The 13,660-nt window shown below is 37.2% G+C and overlaps 1 protein-coding gene across 7 annotated transcripts in view; it reads right to left on the reverse strand.

Moving 5' to 3' along the window:
* STRBP (spermatid perinuclear RNA binding protein) overlaps positions 1-13,660 on the reverse strand; it is a 159,020-nt gene that overhangs the window by 67,026 nt on the left and 78,334 nt on the right. For all 7 annotated transcript variants that reach the window (XR_010123368.1, XR_008504701.2, XR_010123367.1 and 4 more), the window contains 2 exons: positions 7,806-7,974; positions 2,680-2,900 (listed from right to left, as the gene is read on the reverse strand). Coding sequence is in view for 4 of the 7 variants with exons in the window: in XM_063649923.1 (XP_063505993.1) it covers positions 2,680-2,900; positions 7,806-7,808 (224 nt within the window). In the remaining 3 variants the exon portion in view is untranslated. The remainder of the gene's footprint in view (positions 1-2,679; positions 2,901-7,805; positions 7,975-13,660) is intronic.

Genomic DNA, 13,660 nt, shown 5'->3' on the forward strand with positions numbered 1-13,660 from the left:
CCAGCACATCATCGTCTCTCCCTGCTCTGTACTTTCACATGTTATTCACAGGAAACTGAAGCATAGATGCTAAGAAAACTGGATCTGCAGTCAGAGAAACTTGAATATGAGTCCTGGTTCAACCACACATATTTACTAAGTAGCCTTAAGCAAGTTAAAGTTTGTTAATGATTCTGAGTCACTCTTTTTTTTTATAAGCAAGCCTGGAGCATAGGAAATTTCACAGGTAAAACAGGAGTGGAGAAAGGAGGATAATAATATTAGAGACTGGCAGATTTGTTGCAAGACAGGAGGAAAAGTACTGTGGTACAAGAGTTGGCACTCAATAAACAGTAGCTATTATTAGCTCAGTTATTAAATTCTAAACCATAATTATGATATACTTGGTCTTATCAGCCCACAGGTAGAAGACAGCATGTTTGAGCAGAAAATCAATTCCTAATTCAAACAGTTCTGAATTTGAATTTAAAAATTGGAACATAGCGGTTATTGTAAAGCAAGTAACCCAATGTATTTGAATTTACTATATGTAAATTTGTTAAAATTAAAAACAGAATTCTAATATTCCTAATAATACATATTGTAGGACCTTGTATAAGTTATTTGACTTTTGAATCCGTTTTTAAAAAGGTAAAGCATTAAGTTAAATTAAGACAGCATAGGCAAAAGCTGCCTAACCGTGCCTGGCAACGGAAAATGCTTAATTGCTTAATAAATACAAGCTACCCCCCACCCATCTCTGTGTCCTTCAGAGTGGTTAACACTCACCAGGCACACAATATATGTTTATCACCAGAACACAACTCTGTCGTTGGAATACACGCCAGCCTCTGATATAAGAACAGAATCGTTCTGCACTCCTTGAGTTCCACCACAGGGGAAGGATCACAGGCAAGGGCTCACCCAGGGTCTGTACATAGACAACCAAGAGCATCCACACACAGAAGTATAAAATCCAGGCCTGGCATGGTGGCTTATGTCTGTAATCCTCAGCACTTTGGGAGGCCAAGGCAGGAGGATAGCTTGAGGTCAGGAATTCGAGACCAGATTGGGCAATGCAGCAAGACTCTGTCTCTCCAAACAAAACTCTTTTTTTTAAATTAGCCAGGCATGATGGCACACACTTATAGTCCTAGCTATTCAAGAGGCTGATGTAGGAGGATCACTTGAGCCCAGGAGTTCAAGGCTACAATAAGCTATGATCACACCACTACACTCCAGCCTAGGCAACAGAGCACCCTCTCTCTAAAAAAATAAAAATAAAAATAAAACTTCAAATAAAAGTGTGGAGTATATTATCCTGTACAAGTCTTTAAATCACAGACCTCATCCAGTTAAGCAAGTCTATAGGAGTGCTTTCCAAAATATGCCAGGCTTGAGAAGAAACAAAATTAGAAAATGTATTAAAAAGACATAAACTTCACTGAAATGTATACTTAAAATTAGTAAAAATAGCAAATCTTATGTTATATATTTTACCACAATAAAAAAAGTTTTTAACATGACATAAACATGTAGCAAAGTACAATTTAAATCTGGAATACATGACTAACTTGCACAAGAGCTGAGATACATGTAGAACTAAATAATTAGATAACATTACTAATGAACATGAACTCCAAATCTAACAGTAACATTTGTACAGACATCATATACAAGAAAAATTACACATTTCCAAGAACCTTCAAACTGACAAGACTATGACCAGACACAATGTATAAACTGCCTGTAAATAGTTAAAAAAAATTATGCTCTTCAGCAATAAAACTGACACACTGATTATCTTCGATATGAAGATAAAAAAAGTTATACTATCTTTCAGTGAAGAAAATCCATCAATACTTTCCTACTATTATTTACTTATCACATTGATTTAAAGTTAAAAGCTGCAAAAAATCTGTAACCTCTTTCATTTACAAATTATAGCCAAAGCAATGTTTTTATTCATACAGTATAGTCAAATGAGCTCCATCTTTCAAAGTTAGACACTTATTCCAATCATAGTGACAACTGCTCAAAACAGTAACTTTAAGCTTAGCCTGGCATAAAAAGATTAATGATCTAACTCCAGGTACCATTTCAGTTTCACTACTCTATTATTGTCACACTTAGAATATGCTACTATAATTGTTGAAGGGTGTGGGTCCCATTAGATCTTTATCCAATCCACAAATATACAAAGAGCAGTTATGATATGCAAGACACTGCTAAATTCCTGGGAATCAGTGAAATAGATACAGTCAAAAATACCTTTAAAATATATTTTCCTCCACTCTTTCTTCTACACAAGGATTTTTAAATGCCTTACAAAAATGATATTTTATGATCTCCCCAGAGATCAAAAACACTACTATTTATTTCAAAATTTAGGAGGCTGAATCAACACAGGAAAAACATCGTAACTTTCAAACATAATGATTTTAAAGAACTTGGTGTTCTCTCAAAAGGGATCCTAAACAGGTCCATTTTCTTTCTCTGGCTCTAATCTTTATTCTTTACTTGCTTTCCTTTCAAATTTAACTCAGAAAAATCTCCATGTAACATTTACTTCCTTGGTTATAGTCTCATATATGCATAAGACAAAATCCAAAAAACAGTGTAACACACACTCAATCCAACAGAGCTTAGAGCTTTGCTGTGCACTGTAGCACAGCGTCCCAGAGGTCAGTCCACACTCACTTGGAATAGTTTTCTCCGGCCTCATCTTTCTTCACTTCTGTCTCACCCTCTGTTTTTGTGCCTTTATTTGTTTCATCCAACCAATCTGAGACATGTTTAAGAGCACATTCAACAGTAGATACCATATTCTGAACAGCTTCAAGTTCCTCCGGAGATGGATAGATTGTTGAATGTTTCACCATAACATGGCGATCATCATTAGCAAAAGATCGAATAGATCTCTGTTAGAAGGAGAATGAAAACAATTACTTCAACAAAAGAAACATCACCTGAAAAAGATGATATACAACTATATCTTTAGCCAACCCATAGCACTGACTGTCTACTGTGAAACAGTTAATACTGAAAAAAGAAAAAACTGCTCAAGAGTGGGAAGTAAAATCCCATTCTACTGAACTCCTCACCAGAAAACAAGAGATCTTCCACTCATGTTTTGGTAAGGTTCACTTCAGTCACTCTTGGCATTATTTATAAATAGTGTTATCTTGGCCAGGCACAGGGGCACATGCCTGTAATCTCAGCACTTTGGGAGACCGAGGTGGGCAGATCACTTGAGGTCAGGAGTTTGAGGCCAGCCTGGCCGACATGGTAAAACCCCGTCTCTACTAAAAATAAAAAAATTAGCCGGGTGTCATGGCATGCACCTATAGTCCCAGCTACTGAGGAGGCAGAGGTTGCAGTGAGCCGAGATCACACCACTGCATTCCAGCCTGGGCAACAGAGTGAACTCTGTCTCTAAATAAATAAATAAATGAATAAAGTTATCTTTTAGCTGAACCTACACATTCTGAATACTACTTCAACAAATGTCATCCACATCACACATCATCTGCAAGAATTAGATACTTCTTAGCTTCAAGAGAGTCCCAGAAATGCAGGATGGTGAGTGACTCATAAACTGCCGAAGACTTCTAACCTTTCCAAACTGCCAAAGACTTATAACCTTAGAAAATTGAGATTTCAGGGCTGGGCATGGTGGCTCATGCCTATAATCCCACCATTTTGGGAGGCTGAGGTGGGAGGATCACTTGAAGGCCAGAAGTTGGAGACCAGCCTGGGTAATGTAGCAAGATCCAATCTCTCCAAAACATTAAAAAAATTAGCTGGACATGGTAGCGGGCACCTATAGTCCTAGCCACTCAGGAGGCTGAGGCAGGAAGATCCTTAGAGCCCAGGAGTTCGAGGTTAAGTGAGCTACCACTGTGTCACTGCACTCCAACCTGGGCAACAGAGTAAGACCCAAGGTCTCTATTTAAATTTTAGAATTTAGGATTTCATAATATAGAATAATACAAAATAAAAAGTTATCTGTGAACACTGTAAGAAAACTATTAAAAAAAACATTAAAATAGTGTTCACTATTTGACATTCAAACCTTTGGTGCAAGGCCTTTAATTTTTTAAATATACTAGTGGGAGACATTCCAAATGCAGAGTGGGAAAAATACATACTGCAAAATGACAAGCTAATTTACAAATATATTATATTCTCAATCAAAATCTCCTCAGGATTGATTTACTTAAATCTCAACAAAAATCATTTTAAAGCTCATTTGGGGAAAAACATAAATGAGAGTATCAAGAAATACTCTACAAAGATCGATGGGTGGTAGGTACCATTAACTAAAATCAAATATCAAATCAGTGGAACAGACCAGAACCCAGAAAAGGAATGAATTTCATAAAAATTTAACAGAGTAGATTCTATACACTCATGAGTCACACATCCAAAACCTTTAAATTTTTCCAAATTTACAAATATCACGAAGACACTTATACCAATACACAGCCAAATGAACAAGGATAACTTAGTGAGTTTTCCATAAAGCCTAAAATATTCCATTTAAAAGCTGGTTATACTGTCTTTACTTACATGAAATTTATGTGTTAGTACATGGTAAATATTTTGAAGTCCATCGCAAACTAAAACATTCTCAATTTTTTATGAACAGTCTTGCCTCTTTTGTTCTTGTTTGAATATCTATGTTTAAAAATCACATTATTTTTGGATAACAGTAAATTAACACTATAGTGTCACTGTCCTCTATAAAGCAAAGAAAACTTTGGTTGAAAAGGTAATCATTTGAAAACCTCTATCATTATATGAAAACAGAGCTAAAATAGATTACAAAGCTTTTCTTTTTCTCAATAAAAATCATCTGTTCTAGATGTCTTTCTTGCTCAACATCCACAACCAGTTTTCCAACTGGTGCAGTTTGCCACAAAGAAACAAATTTTTTAAACACTTAGTGAGATATATTCATCTATCCCAAAGTAAGTACTAGAGAACAAAAGAGCCATAGAGTTGGAAATGCTAGGCTGTTAGCTAGGCTCATGTACTTGCTAAATTACCTAGTCCTGCACACCGGCCACACCTGAGCAAAACTGCATATTGCTACATTACATAAACATTTGTCATTTATCACACAAATAATACAGACTGCCAATGTTAAATCTAAAAATGTTACATCTAATATTCTACTGGATGTGACAGGATAAGCACTATGAAACAACAGTGACAGGCCAGGCACAGTGGCTCATGCCTGTAATCCCAGCACTTTGGGAGGCCAAGGCAGGCAGATCACCTGAGGTCGGGAGTTCAAGACCAGTCTGACCAACATGAAGAAACCTCGTCTCTACTAAAAATATAAATTTAGCCAGGCATGGTGGTGCATGCCTGTAATCCCAGCTACTTGGGAGGCTGAGGCAGGAGAATTGCTTGAACCCAGGAGGCGGAGGTTGCAGTCAGCTGAGATCACGCCATTGCACTCCAGCCTGGGCAACAAGAGCAAAACTTCGTCTCAAAAAAAAAAAAAAAAAAAAACAAAAACAAAACAGTAACAGGAAAAATTGAAGAAATGCAGAGAAATCTTATTTACTCAAATAAGCTCTAAACAGATTTTAAGTATTAAAAAAATAAATCAGACTGGGCACAGTGGGTCACGCCTGTAATCCCAACACCTTGGTTCACGAGGAGGGTGGATCATCAGAGGTCAAGGAGTTCAAGACCAGCCTGGGACAACATGGTGAAACCCTATCTCTACTAAAAATACAAAAATTAGCCAGGTATGGTGGTACACCCCTGCAGTCCCAGCTACTCAGGAGGCTGAGGCAGGAGAATCACTTGAACCCGGGAGGCAGAGGTTGCAGTGAGCTGAGATCGTGCCATTGCACTCCAGCCTGGGCAACAGAGTGAGACTCCATTTCTTTAAAAAAAAAAAAAAAAAAAAGACAAAAAATTAAATCAGAAGAACCATGCAGAAAGAGAAAATTCTCATTGTAATCTGAGATCTAAAAAGCAAGTAATAAGAGATACCAGAAAATATTCATCAATTAAATTATATAAAAACACAAAATTTATACACCAGAAAATCTAAGCTGAATTTAAAAAGTATAAACTAAGGAAGACATCTTCATCCACTCTGACAAATAATAAAGCATTTCTTTTAGTTGTAAGAATATCAAGACTATAAGAAATGAGCGGAATGAGAGGTAAATAATTCACATGGTAAGATATAAAAGAATCAGTGTGGTTTTTTTCACATTTCACCACATAACTAAAATGACAGGGAAAATCCCAAATTAACATTTGTTCCCACAATCTAGATCTAAAATATCAGAATTTCTTCTCTAAGGAGTCAGCTGATTAAGTTATAATCCTTGGCACAAAGATTTTTAAAAGCAAGTAACATTTAAAGAAACACCACCAGGCTGGGCACAGTGCCTCATGCCTATAATCCCAGCACTTTGGAAGGCTAAGGCAGCAGCAGGGTTCCTTGAGCCAAGGCGTTCCAGACCAGCCTGGGCAACAAAGCAAAACCCTGTCTCTACAAAAAATTTAAAAATTTGCCAGATGTGGTGGCATGCACCTATAAGGCCAAGCTACTTGGGAGGCTTGAGGCAGGAAGATCCTTTGAGCCCAAGGAGTTGGAGTTTGCAGTGAGCTATGATCATGTCACTGCACTCCAGCCTGCAGGACAGAGCAAGATCCTGTCTCAAAACAAAACAAAACAAAACAAAACAAAAAATCAAAAAAATCATCACCAACAGACCGGCTAAACAACATATTCCAAATAATCATACTGGTGATTAATATTTTCTGCTTTTTCTCTCGTTGGTAATGTGTTTTTAAAATCTTGGCCAAGCACGGTGGCTGATGCTTGTAATCCCAGCACTTTGGGAGGCTGAGGTGGGTGGATCACCTGAGGTCAGTTTGAGACCAACCTGGCCAACATGGCGAAACCCTGTTTCTACTAAAAATACAAAAAATTAGCTGGGCATGGTGGCGGGCACCTATAATCCCAGCTACTCGGGAGGCTAAGGCAGGGAGAATTGCTTGAACCTGGGAGACGGAGGTTGCAGTGAGCCGAGATTGCGCCATTGCATTCCAGCCCGGGCGACAGGGTGAGACTCCGTCTTTAAAAAAATAAATAAATAAATAAAAAGAAACCTTTTCTCGCTTATACTTAGGAAAAAAAAAATTCACATAACACCCTCCAGAACTCATAATACTAAGGGAAAAAAAAATCAGCACATTTTACCAATTAAAAGCCTAGGCACCACAGACTATGAGCTCATCTAACATCACAAATTCAATTCAAGTCTGAACTCTTCCCAAAAAGCAAGGTTTCTTTAATTCTCAATTCAGTGCCCCTACTATACTCAGCACTTGACCCTATTACTTTAAAAGTATGAAAAAGAGGTGGCTTTTTCAGTTAAACATTCACACATATTATAAACTTCTACATCATTCATATCACTAATTAAAGGACTGGTTCAGAATTTTTAATTTCCACAAGAAAAAAACTGAACTTAAAGTTAAAAACCTAGCTATTTGTATCAGTTTGCTAATGCCAGTTTTATTAGAAAATATTATTTATGAGCATTTCCTCCTTTGTTTTAATAATTCATGGCCTACAGGCTCATGGGGCCCTACCTTGTGGTTTACAGGGCTTGTAATAAATCTGAATTCATTCGCTTTGAATAGTAGAGTGCCATCTTTATATGATACACTAAAGCCAAAAATTAACACCATTGTTTTTCATTCGCCCTCACTGTTAACATTTCCAATTTTAAATTACTGGAGTCTTCTGTAACTAAATTATGAAAATATCCACAATAACCTACCATGGTTTTCTATAGTATTTTAGCTTCTTTTTCCGATCCTTTCCCCTCTTTCTTGTCGTCTTCACTAGACACTGTTTTGTGTAACAATATCTCCTCATAAGCCTGAGTCCCCTGACAGCTCAGCGTCAATATAGCAAATATGTCTGAAGGCTTGTTCTCTGGAACACACCTGCAAGAGAAGAGGAAAACAACTTCAAAAATGCTTATTTACTATTAGCCTCCAATCTGAGTGTGCAGCCCACAAACATGTTCCTGATTAAAAAGAAATAAACTCAATAGAGGAAAATTCCCTCAGTTCAAACAAAAAGCTAACACATCTTTTGAAGGCCTGGGCCCAGGAGCCTAGGTGATATGGCCAGAAAAGTAAGCCTCCTGTAGCTACAATGTGGCAGCTGGCTGACTAGCACTCAATGAGATAAATACATTTGCAAAGAGATTCAGTCAAGAAGCACCACCTGAAAGAGTAATACTACCACTGATGGGAACAAGTTGCAGTTAACTATCAGATTTTCAATTAGAAATTTGCATTACTCAGACCCATCTGAAAATTCAGTAAAGACACCTGAAAATATAACAATACCAATGATTATTCCATGATGCTTTTACATTGGATACTGCCATTAAAGAGTACATGTTGGCACAATGTTTGTTCTTTAATTTTTTTCAGCCTAAAATTCAGAATGCTTTTTTGGCTCTACTTCCTAACTCCCAAAAGACCCTATTTATCCCTGGGCCTGTATGCACTGCTATGCCAGACTCCTGAATATTCACTAGATCCTGACTTCATTACCCCTGGATGTCCCTCACCAGATTTCCACAGTATTATTTCTATCCAGAGGCCTAATCGTTGTTACCTATTTTGTTCCACCTTTATGAGATTTTATTCCAGACAGAGTAAACATAAACTTTTCTGAGCACTGATGAAATACTTATATTATAAACCTAGCTACAAGAAAAGGAGAAAAAAATTAAAAAAAAAAGAAAAACAGAACAAAACACAGCACATGCTTTAACTATGTGGCTATAAGAGGACATAATTTACATACCATATATCATATAAACTCACAAAGAAAATAACTTTCTCTTCATTTAAATATCTTTCCTTTAAATTAAATTTCCTTTAATAAGGAAACACCCTATTGTCAGTAACAGTTTCTTAATATTATGTTAGGCCAAGTGAGGTGACTCATGCCTGTAATCCCAGTGCTTTGGGAGGCCAAGACGGGAGGATTGCTTGAAGCCAGAAGTTTGAGACCAGACTGGGCAACAAAGCGATACCCTATCTCTTTAAAAAAAATAATGATACTATTTAACAGAAGAGATTCTAATAAATGGGACTTACTTTATTATTACTCATATCACATTAAGGAAGGAATGCACAAGTGCTGCAATTCATGGGATCCTTTTGGACAACCAAAAAACAGGGATCAAAATATGGTCCCACAGTAAGAGATATCTCAAAAATGCTCCATCTAAATAACATAATACTAAATACAATACTAAAATTATACCTTTCCTATAAAGACCTTACTATGTAACTAAAGTCTTCAGCATCTCCCATTCCCAACCCTACTCCATTCTAAGGGATTCAGCTAGTCAATATTGAGCTGTGAATCCAGCAGCCAAAAAGGATTGCTATGTGTTCAGTCAACAACTGAAACAAAGTACACAAACTTTCTTTATATTAGTGAAGCCAGTTCTAGACCATCCTGGCTAACATGGTGAAACTAACAATACAAATTAACAATACAAAAACTAAAAATGCAAAAAAATTAGCCGGGCATGATGGCGGGTGCCTGTAGTCCCAGCTACTCAGGAGGCTGAGGCAGAAGAATGGCGTGAACCCTGGAGGCGGAGCTTGCAGTCAGCCAAGATCACACCACTACACTCCAGCCTGGGCGAAAAAGCAAGACTCTGTCTCAAAAAAAAAAAAAAAAAAAAAATGTGGAGCCAGCCAGGCGTGGTGGCTCACGCCTGTAATCCCAGCACTTTGGGAGGCTGAGGCCAGGAGGATCACTTGAGCCTAGGAATTCAAGACCAGCCTGGGCAACACAGTGAGACCCCATCTCTACCAAAAAAATTAACAACAAATTAGGTGGGCATAGTGGCACATGCCTGTAGTCCCAGCTGCTCAGGAGGCTGAGGTGGAAGGATCACTTGAGCCCAGTAGGGTGAGGCTGCAGTGAGCCATGAACATGCCACTGCCCTCCAGCCTGAGCAACAGAGCAAGACCCTGGTCTCAAAATAATTGAATAGATTGAAGGCAGAAAAGGAAGAACAATGCTATGAAACAGCTTCAGATGTAGTGGAAAAATCATGGGTCACCAATATGAAAAGTACAGCACTCCACAGTCATTTAGCATGAAGGGTAACTACCCTACCATCAAGAACCTCTGGGAACTTCAGAGTATGATAGCATAGTGCAATAACTCATGAAAAAAAAAACTGTATCTCTATTCACTGTATATTCAGTGTATGTTCTACTGGTGCTATAAAACAAACTTAAAAATCATCTGATCGACTCTACCCTCATTTTAAAAATGAAACAGAATCAGCAAACAAGGTACAAGACATGGTCTGAAACCTAAATTACAGACCAATGCTTTTTCCCCAATATTTATCAATCTGATTGAGAAAAAAGGCAAATTTATAATATATCTGGTTTACTCTAAACTGAAATGGAGAAACTACAATAGCTTTTAAGAGTTTTTCTTTTAAAAAAAAAAAAAAAGTCAACTTAGTGGATAAAATTCTGGTCTTAAAATTTTTTTAAAAACTAACTTTGCTAGTTAATAGCTATATGACCTTAGAAGTTATGTGACTCAAAGAGTCACTTAATTTCCTTGGGTCTCTGTTTCCTTTCTTAATAAAATGAGAAATAATTCCACTACTAATTAGTAGATAACATGTATGTAGCTCAGACTTTGTACTCACTGTTCTAAGACTTTGTACTCACTGTTCTAAGACTTTTCATATATTAACTCAAGCCTCCCAACAATCTCAATTACTGTCTCCAATTAACACATAAGGAAACTAAAGCATAAACAGATAACACAACCTAAATAAGACCATAAAGTAAACAGTAGAGCCAAGATTCATATCTAGACCATCCTCTTTAATATTGTTTTGGCTCTAAAGGACTTACATTTCCTATAGAGGACAAACTTCAGCTATTTAAAAAAAAAAAAAAAAAGTCTATGTGACCATAGAACACACAGGCTTTGGAGTCAAGTATCAGCTTTGTCACTTCCCTTATCTGAGCCAGAGTTTTCTCACCCATGAAATGGGCTGACTAGTATCTACTCCAAACTAAATGGACAGGTTATGTAAAAATACCTAATAATATCTTACAAATAGTATACACTCAATAAATGGTTTCAGGGAAAAAAACACACCTCAAATTTCCTAATGTCAAATAGAAACATTTTGTTTATACATCAGATATATGTAAATTTCTCTGAAAAACTGAGCCTAGAAAAATATTAACTATGCGCTCCTTAGAACAGCTTATGCAGAAGGTGGCATTATATATAAAGGAATGTGTGTCACTTTTTAATTGAGCACTTTTTTCAATTAATGGACATTATTTTCTAGAGCAGCTTTAGGTTTATAGAAAAGTTGACTGGAAAGTGGAAAGAACTCCCATATACCTCTCCTCCCCACCACCCACCACCCACCACCCACCACCCACCACACATAGTTTCTCCTGTTCTTGACATATTACCTTAGTGTGGTACATTTGTTACCACTGATAAACCAATGTTGATACATTATTATTAACTAAAGTTCATAGTTTACATTAGGGTTCACTCTTTGCATTGTACATTCTATGGATTTTTACAAATGACATGCATTCACCATTACAATATCATACAAAATCGTTTTAATTTAACACCCCTGAAAATCCCCTATGCTCCACCTATTTGACCTTCCCACCTTCCCCACCCCCAAGCCCTTGGTAACCACTAATTTTTTTCAGTCTATAATTTTGCCTTTTCAAGAATGTCATGTAGTTGGAATAATATATCATATGTAGCCTTTTGAGACTAGCTTCTTTCACTTAGCAATATGCATTTAAGGTTTCTCCATCTTTTCATGGATTGATAGCTCATTTCTTTTTATTGCTGAATAATATTCTGTTGTATGGATATACCACAGTTTATCCACTTAACTACTGAAGGACATCTTGATTGATTCCAAATTTTGGCAATTATGAATAAATTCACAAAAACTTATTTTCAAAGTTTTTGGGAATCTCAAAACTAGGCCAGGTGCGGTGGCTCGCATCTGTTAATCCCAGCAGTCTGGGAGCCCGAGGTGGGAGGATCACAAGGTCAGAAGATCGAGACCATCCTGGCTAACATGGTGAAACCTCGTCTCCACTAAAAAATACAAAAAATTAGCCAGGCATGGTGGTGGGCGCCTGTAGTCTCAGCTACTCGGGAGGCTGAGGCAGGAGAATGGCCTGAACCCAGCAGGCAAAGCTTGCAGTGAGCTGAGATCGCACAACTGCACTCCAGCCTGGGTGACAGAGTGAGACTCCATCTCAAAAATAAAAATAAGAATCTCAAAACTAACAAACAACCATGCTATCTATATTCAAACTATGAAACTTAAATATTTAGGGATTTTTTTTCCTGAAATGCAATAGAGAGAATATAAAAATACTTTCTTTAAAAATCCCAAGTAATGTTTTGCAAACAGTTTGTTATGGAATCCAGTAAATTTACTCTCAAAACAGTAACTGACTAGGAAACCTTCAACTTTGTTAATACTAATATAAGCCACCTCTCTAAAACAAGCTATGTAAAAATAAACAGGCTTTATTTTATCATGAAAGAACCACCACACAACTATAATATTAAATATGGGCAAGAAAAAATTAGAAAAAGACACCTCTCTGTCTCTCCAAGAAGATCACTTTAAGATAAACTATGTGAGATTCAATAGCAAAGACTTGGAACCAACCCAAATGTCCAACAATGATAGACTGGATTAAGTAAATGTGGCACATATACACCATGGTATACTATGCAGCCATAAAAAATGATGAGTTCATGTCCTTTGTAGGGACATGGATGAAGCTGGAAACCACCATTCTCAGCAAACTATCGCTAGGACAAAAAACCAAACACCGCATGTTCTCACTCATAGGTGGGAATTGAACAATGAGAACACATGGACACAGGAAGGGGAACATCACACACCAGGGCCTGTTGTGGGGTGAGGGGAGGGGGGAGGGATAGCATTAGGAGATATACCTAATGTTAAATGACGAGTTAATGGGTGCAGCACACCAACATGGCACATGTATACATATGTAACTAACCCGCACGTTGTACACATGTACCCTAAAACTTAAAGTATAATAATGATTAAAAAAAAAAAAAGAAAATGTGGCACATATACACCATGGAATACTATGCAGTCATAAAAAAGGATGAGTTCATGTCCTTTGTAGGAACATGGATGAAGCTGGAAACCATCATTCTCAGCAAACTATCACAAGGACACAAAACCAAACACTGCATGTTCTCACTCATAGGTGGGAACTGAACAATGAGAACTCTTGGACACAGGGCAAGGAACATCACACACCCAGGGCCTGTCGTGGGGTGGGGGGCTGGGGGAGGGATAGCATTAGGAGAAATACCTAATGTAAATGATGAGTTGATGGGTGCAGCAAACCAACATGACACATGTATACCTATATATCAAACCTGCACGTTGTGCACATGTACCCTAGAACTTAAAGTATAATAAAAATAAATAAATAAAAATTAAAAAAAGAAAAAAAGATAAATTATGTGAGATTTACAAGTAAATATATATTTATTAATTGCCTATTAATTTGT

Source organism: Pongo pygmaeus, chromosome 13 (assembly GCF_028885625.2).
Source record: "Pongo pygmaeus isolate AG05252 chromosome 13, NHGRI_mPonPyg2-v2.0_pri, whole genome shotgun sequence".
Classification (NCBI taxonomy): Eukaryota; Metazoa; Chordata; class Mammalia; order Primates; family Hominidae; genus Pongo; species Pongo pygmaeus.